Source organism: Rhinichthys klamathensis, unplaced genomic scaffold, assembly GCF_029890125.1.
Source record: "Rhinichthys klamathensis goyatoka isolate OS25496 unplaced genomic scaffold, OSU_Roscu_1.1 h1tg000523l_1, whole genome shotgun sequence".
Lineage (NCBI taxonomy): Eukaryota > Metazoa > Chordata > Actinopteri > Cypriniformes > Leuciscidae > Rhinichthys > Rhinichthys klamathensis.
Window position 1 is genome coordinate 71,720 of NW_026607002.1, and position 12,992 is coordinate 84,711.

At 39.9% G+C, this 12,992-nt stretch overlaps 2 protein-coding genes across 3 annotated transcripts in view; one reads left to right on the top strand and one right to left on the bottom strand.

Moving 5' to 3' along the window:
• Positions 1–3,238: 3,238 nt before the first annotated feature.
• On the top strand, positions 3,239–9,148 carry zgc:86839 (Cyclin-dependent kinases regulatory subunit 2-like). Its single transcript, XM_056238540.1, has 3 exons — positions 3,239–3,452; positions 3,722–3,849; positions 8,435–9,148. Exons 1-3 carry the CDS (start codon positions 3,394–3,396, stop codon positions 8,473–8,475), a joined length of 228 nt encoding a protein of 75 aa, XP_056094515.1. The 5' UTR covers positions 3,239–3,393; the 3' UTR covers positions 8,476–9,148.
• Positions 9,149–11,993: 2,845 nt separating this feature from the next.
• sema4d (sema domain, immunoglobulin domain (Ig), transmembrane domain (TM) and short cytoplasmic domain, (semaphorin) 4D) overlaps positions 11,994–12,992 on the bottom strand; it is a 79,891-nt gene continuing 78,892 nt past the window's right edge. For both annotated transcript variants that reach the window (XM_056238417.1, XM_056238416.1), the window contains one exon: positions 11,994–12,558. In XM_056238417.1, coding sequence (XP_056094392.1) covers positions 12,529–12,558 — 30 coding nt within the window. In that variant the 3' untranslated portion in view covers positions 11,994–12,528. The remainder of the gene's footprint in view (positions 12,559–12,992) is intronic.

Consider the following 12,992-nt stretch of genomic DNA (forward strand, 5'->3'; position numbering starts at 1 on the left):
ATGAAACTGCTTCACTGTAAATGTATGTATTGCACTTTAGACATTCAACATGTTTATATGTATAGAGAGAGAAGAGATAGTGGGTGGTGGACTGCGCATGTGTGTGTGTGTGTGTGATCTTCATAGTCGTGACTGAAGTGTGTCGGCTTCACTCCTACACATGCTCATTAAAACAGCAGGAAGTATAGAAACTAGAAGAGACAGAGACAGAGAACACAGAAGGCTTTCCTTTTCAAAGTCCAAAAATCACATCACATGTCTGTTGGGACACACATCAGGTACGTCACTCTTAAACGCAGGCTAAAACAAGACCAATTTTAGTCCAGTGACTAATAGTGAGGTTTAGCGACCTAGGAGCATTTGTTTAACTACATTGCAGGCTACATTTATAATACTACGTTTGTGATCCCTACAAATTTGAATGTGCATGTCTATAATGTGTATATGTAGAATACAGATAATATTCACAACGTATAGATTTGCAGAGATTAAATTTCAGTGTAACACTGCACAGCATTTAGCAGAGTAAATGCTGCCAATGCATCCAGACACATGCGTTAAGTCCATACAGAGAGAGAGACGCTGCCTACAGGAACCTTTACTGTAACCATAGTTTCAAAGACAGCATAGCAACAGGAATGAGGTGAGGGGGCCGGCCATAGTGATTGGCAGCTCACATCCGGTGGATGCCATTGGCTGCTGTGAGTGAGTGTTTTCCGGTGTCGCACCGCATGTTCTGGTGTACATGCCACTACATGTGTTTGCAGGAAGATAGAAGTCAGGTGTTACTAGGATACCACGACATAAGATAAACATTTGTTTTTGTGCAAACAATCTATAATGCAAACAGCCGAGTGTGAGTCACTATAACTGAATCATGAACAATATTGATTCATGTTTTTAAATTTTGCTGCATTCTGGAACGTGGAGATGAAATACTCATCTCAGGCAGCTGCAATGGCATGGCACAAACCTATAGAGTGTAACAGTCCGGTTCCGGAAGTAAAAACTTCTCCATAAAGAAATTGATTTTGAACGATAACTTATAAACCTTTAAAGACAGTCGTACTGTGAGCTACGAGTTTGTCAATCGATGCTATTTGCTTCTGCTGGAGCCGTCAGCCCACATTATTTCAGCTTATTTTTTTATATAATCGTGTTTAAAAGCAGAATTCCTGGTGATAAACTACATTACCCATAATGCTGTACTGAACATTCCACCAATCAGAGAGTCAAAAAAAGCAACATGCGTCAAAATAGCTCTTTACCTCCGTCCACTCCCATGAAGCAGTGCGAATGAATGACGTAATTGAGTATCCCTACACCCAAATTTTTATATTTCTCCATTGTTTTTAATTCGATTATGCTGTTCGCAATGCATCATGGGATTGTAGTTCTTTCCCTCACTAAAACCATTAAGTACACTGTCTTGTACCTTTGTCTTTTTGTTCGATTTTTAAAAAAACTGACGTAAGACGCTGCTGACGTGTGTCTGGTGCGCCCGAGCTTCGTTTACAGTCTGAGGGAGACGCAATCTTCGCAAACATGTCTAAGGATTTCCACACAGAGGAAGACTTGCATTTTTTTGCCCAGCCATATTTATTTGAACCCGAATACACGGACGCACCAGACACACGTCAGCAGCGTCTTACGTCAGCAGCGGCACTGAACGCGGATCCACAACAGAACCAGAATACACACACACACACACACCAGACACACGTCAGCAGCGTCTTACGTCAGCGGCGTCACTGAACGCGGATCCACAACAGAACCAGAATACACACACACACACACACACCAGACACACGTCAGCAGCGTCTTACGTCAGCGGCGTCACTGAACGCGGATCCACAACAGAACCAGAATACACACACACACACACACACCAGACACACGTCAGCAGCGTCTTACGTCAGCGGCGTCACTGAACGCGGATCCACAACAGAACCGGAACACAATACAATGCTGAATAAAGTCCTAGTTTTTGTTGTTTTTGGACCAAAATGTATTTTCGATTCTTCAAAACATTCTAACTAACCCACTGATGTCACATGGATCATTTTTGGGTGAACTGACCCTTTAAGAGTTCATTGTAGGCACATTTCAGAATCTCACCGGAAGTAACAGGTCATCCGGATACTTTTCGCCTACTGTTTTATGAGTACTGTGAATTCAGACATACTACTCTGTTGGCGTACTTTTTTTCGGATACTATACAGTAGGAAAGTATTCGATTTCGGGATGAAGAGTTACTCTTATTTAGAAGTGACAGTCTGAACTGTACATGGGTAGTTGACACATAATATGGACATGAAATTCTACATCAAGGTTTTTGGTTAACTTTCATTTTTATATGAAGGAGAGTGTAATTTTATTTAGCATTAGCAAGTTTTCAACCCATTTAAAATCACCCTTTTGCAGCTCACTAAAATAGTCCTGTGCTGTGACAGATTCATATTTTTTTTTAATCTTATGACTTCATAAAAAAATTAGTGTATAATAATACAATTATTAATTGTTGTATAACTTTTAGTTAGGCGTTTATTGCAGGAGACTATCAACTACTTAATGTAGTTAACTTAATTGCAAATTATTAGTGCTGTCAAAATGAATTGCATCTATCATAAATGTTTGTAAATATATGTGTAGCCTATGTGTGAGTATATTTATACACACATACATGCATACACACAAATATAATAATTTACAAAATTTTATGTTAGATTATACTTTTTTTTGTTTCTTAAACACACTTATTTGAGGTAGTTAGCAAATTAAATTCTAAACCCAGTATTTATATTTCATCATCAAGTCTCAACCATCTAAACTTTTTTCGATTAAATGTCTTTGTTTGATAAAATTAAGATCAATAACTGTAAATGCTCTGATGTAATAAACATTATGTGTTTTCATTCGACGATAGATTACATTTTTTATAAAACTGTTTGTTTTCTTTCAACATAGATTAAAAAATTCACTAAACTTTTAAGCTCTCTAACTCTGTAACCATCGAGCATGGGTCAAAATAGCATGATAATGCAGCAGTAACCTTGCACACTTTACCTTTGGCGGGTTTCTGGGGCAAAAAAAAAATCAAAATTTCTATATGTACAGACGCATATTCTAATCAATTTTCACAAGCTCATCGCTGAACTGTTTCCAGGACAACCGCCCGCCCTTTCCTACGCCCCCGCCATTTCGACGTGGTCACGCTGGCTAAAATCACATGACCTCTCTCAGCCAATCAGAAGCGGCTGCTCCGGTTGAGTTTCGGGTTTAAAACTGTATCGGTTAAATTTGTAACTAAGTTGTGAGAGTTTAATCGAATCCTTCTTTCACGGTTCAATAAATCCGAATATTGTCATAGCAGTCTACATTTATCAATCTAATATGGCTCATAAACAGATCTACTACTCGGATAAATACACAGATGATCACTATGAATACAGGTAAGGAGGTTTGAACTGCTCCAAGGCCTCGTTGCGGCGTTTTTCTTTAAATATCATTCATTTAATTTCACAGTAGTGTTGAACTTACTCCTTGTGAATTGCTTAATAAAGTTAGGTAATATATTTGAGCGGCATGTTTTAACGTATACACAAAGCTATGGCTTTGATTGTCTCTTATGTGCTTTTAGTCTAGTGACGTCACTTTTCAGGCGGCATGTTCATGTCATTCACGGTATTTGTTATTTGTATGTTGTCATTTGCGGTGGCAGACATGTGGTGTTACCGCGAGAACTGGCCAAACAAGTGCCCAAATCTCACCTGATGTCGGAGGATGAGTGGAGGAGGCTGGGTGTGCAGCAGTCACTGGGATGGGTGCATTACATGATCCATGAACCAGGTCTGTATACAAACACACACACAAATTCATCAGTGCCAGAGTGTGTGTGTGTGTGTGTGTGTGTGTGTGTGTTCTGATCCAGAGTCAGCTGATCTCCAGAGTCAGCTGAGACCATGTGATCTCAAGAGCCATTTACCCCAATTCTGTTACCTAAATTAATCTACTTAAAGGGATTGTTCACCCTAAAATAAAAACTCTTTCATTAATTTCTCACCCTCATGTCGTTCTAATCTTCAGAACACAAATGAAGATCTTTTGGATGAAATCTGAGAGCTTTCTGTTCCTCCATTGACAGCTACGCAACTACCACTTTGACGCTTCAATAATTTCATAAAGGGATTTTAAAACTAATCCATATGATTCGAGCGGTTTAGTCCAAATTTCTGAAGAGACACGATCTTTTTATATGATGAACAGATTGAATTTAGGCTTTTATTTGAAAACACATCTATTTAGCCTAACATACTGACTTTATTTGTAGTTCATACTGTTTTAATACCCTGTATTTTCTTTCTCATTTTTAGGAAAAGCACTTAATTACCATTGTTTATTTCTATACCAAATGTCATACACTTGCAATGAAGCTAAAAATATAAACAACTACATCATTATGTTGATATCCTATATTTTTACAATAAAACTTACGACAAACATGTATTCTAATATCCTCACTGTTGCGTATACCGAGCTGCATCGAAACACATTTGTAAATTACTTTCCTTGAACCCATTGTGCGAGTTCACTTTAATACCGTGTGCTTTATATACATGTTGCTGCTGATTGGACTGCAGTTCTGACACACTCACCAAACAAGAGAAAACGCATCTCAAACCCTGTTGCACACCGGTGCACGCCGTTTCCAGGAAACATGACGTTCAACCCGGAAACCGTAGCAAAACGTTACGCACCGTTTTGAACTTGAACGTGCCCCACGTTTGAGCTTTAGCAAGAACCAATGAGGTTCATTCTCGTGTTACGCAGCACGTTTGAGCTTTAGCAAGAACCAATGAGGTTCATTCTCGTGTTACGCAGCACGTTTGAGCTTTAGCAAGAACCAATGAGGTTCATTCTCGTGTTACGCATCACGTTTGAGCTTTAGCAAGAACCAATGAGGTTCATTCTCGTGTTACGCACCACGTTTGAGCTTCAGCAAGAACCAATGAGGTTCATTCTCGTGTTACGCATCACGTTTGAGCTTTAGCAAGAACCAATGAGGTTCATTCTCGTGTTACGCACCACGTTTGAGCTTCAGCAAGAACCAATGAGGTTCATTCTCGTGTTACGCACCACGTTTGAGCTTCAGCAAGAACCAATGAGGTTCATTCTCGTGTTACGCAGCACGTTTGAGCTTCTGCAGGAACCAATGAGGTTCATTCTCGTGTTACGCAGCACGTTTGAGCTTCAGCAGGAACCAATGAGGTTCATTCTCGTGTTACGCAGCACGTTTGAGCTTCTGCAGGAACCAATGAGGTTCATTCTCGTGTTACGCAGCACGTTTGAGCTTCCCCAAGAACCAATGAGGTTCATTCTCGTGTTACGCAGCACATTTGAGCTTCAGCAAGAACCAATGAGGTTCATTCTCGTGTTACGCAGCACATTTGAGCTTCTGCAAGAACCAATGAGGTTCATTCTCGTGTTACGCAGCACATTTGAGCTTCAGCAGGAACCAATGAGGTTCATTCTCGTGTTACGCAGCACGTTTGAGCTTCCCCAAGAACCAATGAGGTTCATTCTCGTGTTACGCAGCACATTTGAGCTTCAGCAAGAACCAATGAGGTTCATTCTCGTGTTACGCAGCACATTTGAGCTTCAGCAAGAACCAATGAGGTTCATTCTCGTGTTACGCAGCACATTTGAGCTTCTGCAAGAACCAATGAGGTTCATTCTCGTGTTACGCAGCACGTTTGAGCTTCTGCAAGAACCAATGAGGTTCATTCTCGTGTTACGCAGCACGTTTGAGCTTCAGCAGGAACCAATGAGGTTCATTCTCGTGTTACGCATCACGTTTGAGCTTCAGCAAGAACCAATGAGGTTCATTCTCGTGTTACGCATCACGTTTGAGCTTCAGCAGGAACCAATGAGGTTCATTCTCGTGTTACGCAGCACATTTGAGCTTCAGCAGGAACCAATGAGGTTCATCCTCGTGTTACGCAGCACATTTGAGCTTCAGCAGGAACCAATGAGGTTCATTCTCGTGTTACGCAGCACATTTGAGCTTCTGCAAGAACCAATGAGGTTCATTCTCGTGTTACGCAGCACATTTGAGCTTCAGCAGGAACCAATGAGGTTCATTCTCGTGTTACGCAGCACATTTGAGCTTCTGCAAGAACCAATGAGGTTCATTCTCGTGTTACGCAGCACATTTGAGCTTCTGCAAGAACCAATGAGGTTCATTCTCGTGTTACGCAGCACATTTGAGCTTCTGCAAGAACCAATGAGGTTCATTCTCGTGTTACGCAGCACATTTGAGCTTCAGCAGGAACCAATGAGGTTCATTCTCGTGTTATGCAGCACATTTGAGCTTCAGCAAGAACCAATGAGGTTTATTCTCGTGTTACGCAGCACATTTGAGCTTCTGCAAGAACCAATGAGGTTCATTCTCGTGTTACGCAGCACATTTGAGCTTCAGCAAGAACCAATGAGGTTCATCCTCGCGTTACGCAGCACGTTTTGAGCTTCAGCAAGAACCAATGAGGTTCATCCTCGTGTTACGCAGCACATTTGAGCTTCAGCAAGAACCAATGAGGTTCATTCTCGTGTTACGCAGCACATTTGAGCTTCAGCAAGAACCAATGAGGTTCATTCTCGTGTTACGCAGCACATTTAAGCTTCAGCAGGAACCAATGAGGTTCATTCTCGTGTTACGCAGCACATTTGAGCTTTAGCAAGAACCAATGAGGTTCATTCTCGTGTTACGCAGCACGTTTGAGCTTTAGCAAGAACCAATGAGGTTCATTCTCGTGTTACGCAGCACGTTTGAGCTTTAGCAAGAACCAATGAGGTTCATTCTCGCACGCCAAGCAGGTTCGGTTGAGTTTCTGTTTATGTTCGCTGATCAATGTTTATATGTGAATAAAAGCCTAAATCAATCTGTTCATCATTAAGTAATCAAGTCTCTTATGGTGCGTTCACACCGGACGCGAATAGCGCGTCAGGCGCGAGTGATTTCAATGTTAAGTCAATGCAAAGACGCGTTACGCGCGTAAAAAATTCCTGCGGCGCGAATGAGGCGTAGAGCGCGGCGCGGTAGACGCGAATACGCCTCATTCGCGCGTCAAGTTCGCGCGAATGGCGCGAATTGAGCGTCTGGCGCGTTAAGCGCGTTACGCGCGAATGATTTAGTTAGTGCTATTTGTGCATTCACGCGTTTGACGCGAATTCGCGTCTGCCGCCCGAGTTGAAAAATCTGAACTTCTGCGTCAATTCGCGCCGCGTTAACCAATCAGGAGCCTAGCTGCTGGCTGCTGTCACGTGGTGAAGTATCTGGATGCTTCAATAAATTATTTTGTAATATATGACTGTGGTTCTAATGCACAACAAAGCAAATATTTTATCACATAAAACTTGATTTCAATATATGAGACATATTCATTTTGCATTGAATGCTATTTATTCCATATCTAGATTATATGAAATATTATTATAATGTAAAGACAACCAACATATAAGTTCGTGTCTGGACAGTGATGTGTGAGAGAGAGAGAAAAATCACAGGACAGATTAATCACTTTTGGAGGCTGGCTTCATTTATTATCAAAACAAAAATAAATGACAGATTAGGTGGATGCGGGCGAGGGTGAACCTCGCGCCGGGCTGTAGAGCGCGGGCTCGACAGGCATAGGTAGACCACTCGAGGCCGAGGGCTTATACGGCCTACGCTGTCCTCATCAGCGTCCTCACCATTAGGTCCACCAAACCTAGCTCCTGGATTAAATTGTGAAACTCCTGAAACCCTCCGGAGGTTCTGGTGGACCCGAGTACAGCGACGATGTCCCCTACGGAGCTGCTTCTGCTCTCCAGAGCATATACGAGCGGTGACTCTCTCGAATAATGCTAATGCTAATGCTCGATAAACATCTAAAAAGATGGCCGCCAACGGGTTTCGAAACTTTCGCCTCCGGATTTCGCCTCTGACGCGCGTAAATTTCGCTTCAAACTTTTGTTTTTACGCGCGTCAATTTCGCCATTGACACGCGAATTAACACAAAGTGGTCAAGCGTCAAACTAGACGCGGTAGACGCGAATTTGACGCGCTATTCGCGTCCGGTGTGAACGCACAGTTAAGAGAATTTTGGACTAAACCGCTCAATTCATATGAATTAGTTTTACGATCTCTTTATGAACTTTTTGATGCACTAGAGGTAGTTGCGTAGCTGTCAATGGAGGGACAGAAAGCTCTCCGATTTCATTAAAAAGATCTTCATTTGTGTTTCGAAGATGAACGAAAGTCTTACGGGTTTGGAACAACATGAGGGTGAGTAATTAATTAATTAAAGAGTTTTCATTTTAGGGTGAACTATCCCTTTAAGTTTTGATCAAATAAATGAAAGATATATAACATTTGCTTTTGTATTTATTTTTCCAGAACCGCATATTCTGCTGTTTAGAAGACCTCTACCAAAATAATGACAGTGGCAAGTGTCGCCTGCTTTTCTGGAACATTCCTGTGGTTGAATGTGATATTCAGTGAATACTGGAGAACTTCACCTCGTTTCTGGACTCCTTTGACCATGATTTATGCTTGGACAGAATCAAGGGATTATGGGAAATTTTCAGTAAAAATTCAAGGGCTCTTAACTAAAAAAAGAAAAAAAAGAAGCATGTGACCCAAGTGCCTCTCTGGGTGAAACCAAACCTTTGTGTGTTGAATAAAAGTCTGTGATGCATCATCAGTGTTTAGAAACCTAAATCAGTGTTTACATGGCTGAACTAAAGAACAATGCTAAATATTTTGGGGGATAAAAAGATGTACTGTATGCTAAAGGGAATAATTTGTGTGTATCTAGGAAATGAAGATTCTTAGTTTCCGTTAATTGTTCAGGGAAGGCAAGTGTATACTGTAAAAGAGCTTTGTCATGTTTAAATTACGATACAAAATTTGAACAATCTGTTTAAAAAGTAGTTATAGAACAGCCATAATGACAGCACTATCAGCTACTGCGCTTCTTGAAAACAGGGTTTTTACTGAGAAAAGAACAAGTTTATACCTTTTATCACAACATTACTTTTCAAAAAGAATAGAATTATGACTTTTTATATTCTTGCTGCTCTTTATAATAAAATTAAAATGCCGCCTCGTGCCTGTTTTCTGCGTAGTTCCTCTGCCAGCACAACTCTGCTTTCACCACACGATGGCGCCACATCGCAACTAATGCAGTGGTTCGTTTTGAATAACAATATTCCAAATACTTGTTATAGAACAACTGTTCGAAGAACATTTAGCTAACCCATTTTAGGATAAACCATTCATGTTGTATGCCTCATTTGGTACTTTAAATAAGATAAGAACATAGTAAAATGCTTATTATAATAGGCTACAATAATAAAATACAAATGTGTTCCCAATTTGTTAGTAAGTAAAATGCATTCTAGTTAGCTAGTGTTGTTTATCGCCATGTTTTATGTGGTCTAAAAGCTCCAGTGAGCAGTGATTTCACAGCTCAATTAAATAGTCTATGTTTTGAGAACGTTCTTAACGCTATTTTTGAAAGTTCTCTGAATGGTTAAAAAAGAGAACATTCCATTTGATCATTTTTCAAACATGGAAACGTTACTTTTGAATGCTCTCTTAACATTCTGAAAGTGGAAGTTCCGAGAACGTTCCCTGTTAACTGGGTTTACAATACAGGCATTGGGGCAGTGGATTCTAGATGATGATGATGGTAGATTGGGGCAGTTTGGGATATTCTTTTTGGGGCAAACTGTCATGTGTTTAAAAGGAAATTATATTTGTTGGTCAAAACGATGAATAGTTTAATTAGTTACCTTTTACATTTGTCATTATTTGGTCAGACTGAACCATTACAGTAGCTGACAGTAATAGCTGTGGGTTACAGTAGCAGCCTAATGGCTGGCGGAAGAATCAGGCCTATAAACGGTCATCATTTTTCTCACAGTGTCTTTTATCAGATTTCTAGTAGTGTCGTTTTTAGTATTGATGACAGGAGTCCTGTTTTGTTTCTCAAAGCTAAAGCAGATATAAAAGATTTGAGTGAATGTTGCTGCTAAATATCCGGACATCCAATTCCTGGCTTTACCTGAAACATATTTAAGACTTCAATCGGTGTCAAAATGACAAAAGCCACTAGTTCTGGACTCTAAATAGGCCTGTTCATTGGGTTCAGTGATAATAACGCTGTTATTAAGTTTATTTAATTGAATGAAATCCACATGACATGATCTCCCTCACCTGTGGCTGGATCTCTCTCATTTCCTGTTTCTGAGGCCACCACTTCCTGTATGTGGCAAAACACCTTCCTGGTGAATATAGGAGTCTGAAAACCACAATATAAAACCACTCAACATTTACTCACATAGCAAAGTTCCTGTTTTCAAATGAATGCATTTAAGAATCTTGTGCGAAAACTTTCTGAGATGCATCTTGAGAATTGGAACGTGCGTTTAAAGCATGTTTGACAAGTAACTAATACGGTTATGATGCATGTATGGATGCTAATTTTCAAAACAATGGTTGCTGATCTATCAAATGTGATTTAAATTATTAAAATAATTTAATTAGATCTTCATCCTATAGAAAACAACGTGTTAAGAGGAGCATTTAAAGCCCTTTGGTGAAATTCTCATGTCCAGGTCACATTTTAGCCTGGAAATAAATAAAGTCTCACACCACACACTGGTTTTATTCGCTCTCATCAGGAAAGGGTTATGTTTTAAAATTATTGCATTTAAGAATCTTGAGGAATTGAAAGAATTATTAAGTAATTTTTTTGACAACAGCAGCATAATACTGTGTAAAATGTTGCATGCAGTGGCCGAAAGGGATGTCTGGCTTATAACCATCGATTCAAATATTATTAAAAAAAGATTTTGTAAGTATATTGAGTAGTTGTGCTTGGAGTCAGTCGTTTTATTTGTGATAATAGTGCATTGACAAAGCAAATTGTGTTGACATCATCTTTGACCAGGCTGTCATAAAAATATATATAAATATGAACATGCAAGAACAAGAGAGACCAACGAAATATTAATAACTGATTATGTTGTGGTCAATGTATGCTTTTTCCTTTGAGCTTTATGCTTTTCTATAAGTTTTTTGTTTTGTTTTGCATAGTAAAATAAAACCTGTAACTGTAGTTTATCCTTTTTGCCAAATGCTTTTGTCAGATAAATACCACAAGTTTAGTGTTAGTTTTTCCCTTATATTTAAAATATATATATATATTCCTCATGTTTTGATTTAATCAAACTTGTATGGTCATAAAAACAAATATCCGCTCTGAACATCACTTAAGGACACTGCTGTATGCATGCAAGTTTTCAAAACATTGGTGGCTGATCTATAAAATGCGATTTAAAAGCTTAAATTAAACCTGTTTGTACAATATCTGCGGTTTTATGAGGATGGTTGAATGTAAAAACTGAGACTTCACCTTCCCAAAGCCACGCTGTTTATGTGTTCAGAGGTGAACACTGATTTTAATAGGCTGGTAAGTGTGTGTGTGTGTGTGTGTGTTACAGTGTCTCTAGAGGTCACCCGTCTGGATCAGCTGGAAAAGCAGTGCAGGGATTGATTAATGTGCCTTTCATTGGCAGCTGATTGTGTGGGTCAGTTAACAGTCTTCACACACTCTCTGGACGATCATACGCTGGTCTCTGAGGTCAGAGGTCAGGAAGAGGACACATGAAGTGGACGCCATTGACCTTCATATGGAGAGGAGCCATAAAACTTCATTTAGAGTTGTGCAAACAACATGAAGAGATAAGAGAGATTCTGAGCTTAGTCATTTCACATATAGAGTATTTTAAGGAACATGGGTTTTATAGGCTATTATGATTGTTATGGTACGTTTTTTCCCCTGTAAACAAAGTTTCCTTCAGAATATCTTGAACACAACTACAGCTCAGAACAGGAGTTGAGGCTGTGAAACTGCTCCAGATACATCCAAAAACATGGTTAAAGTCTCTGACGAATAATAGAAATATTATTTATTGTGGTTGCAACCTCTAATTTGGAGGACAAAAAAATATATTCTAGCAACTTCCTTGATATGCATTCAAAATCTGCTTAGATAAACACACGGGATTATTTCAATAACACAACAGGAGGCTATAAACACAGATGCTGCTTCACTAACATGAGCCGCTGTGTCTGCTCTCGAGGATGGAAGCGCTACAAATAGAAGCGTTGTAGAAAGCGGTTGTCATCAGTCTCGCTGTCTGCACCTGTCTCTCTGCGTACGTCCTCCACAACTGTCTCAAACCGCCTGCAATCCCCGACGTTCTCCAGTGGGATCTCGGATCCGGAGGAACAGGGACAGGCTGATGGACACGGAGCCGCTGAGAGAGTGTGTGTGTGTGCATCATGGACCTGAAGCACCACACACCAGCAGTGTGATGATGTGAGAGTGTGTGTGTGTGTGTGTGTGTGTGTGTGCTCTCGTCCAAGCGTCCGTCCCTGGAGCCAGAAAACGATGCCATGATGAGCGATAATGAGCCGGTTCAGAGAACACCCTGTCCATCACAGCTCTCCTACAGGACGAGAACAACTGTGATCAACAACAAACACACCATCATCATGTGTTAACCCTAAACCATCCTATGGACATCTAACCTCAAATTCCAGTGTCCAGGTCAATATATATATATAGGCCTATATACCGGTATATATGCACACACACACACACACACACAAATGTGTGCAAAAACATCTCGAAAGCCACACTAACATTCACAAGTTTGGGGTTTAAATGTTTTTGAAAGATGTCTCTTCTGCTCATTATTAATTCTAAATACAGTAGAAATATTAATATTGTGAAATATTATTACAATTTAAAATAGCTGTTTTCTATGTGAATATATATTAAAATGTAATTTATTCCTGTGATCAAAGCTGTGTGTTCAACAGCATCATTACTCCAGTCTTCAGTGTCACTGAAATCATTATGATATGATGATGAAACCAT

Excerpts from the sequence above, each read along its gene's own strand:
- zgc:86839 (XM_056238540.1), top strand. The coding sequence starts at position 3,394 with ATGGCTCATAAACAGATCTACTACTCGGATAAATACACAGATGATCAC. Across the intron at positions 3,453-3,721 it reads GATGATCACTATGAATACAG|ACATGTGGTGTTACCGCGAG; the intron begins GTAAGGAGGTTT and ends TTGCGGTGGCAG. Across the intron at positions 3,850-8,434 it reads TTACATGATCCATGAACCAG|AACCGCATATTCTGCTGTTT; the intron begins GTCTGTATACAA and ends TTATTTTTCCAG.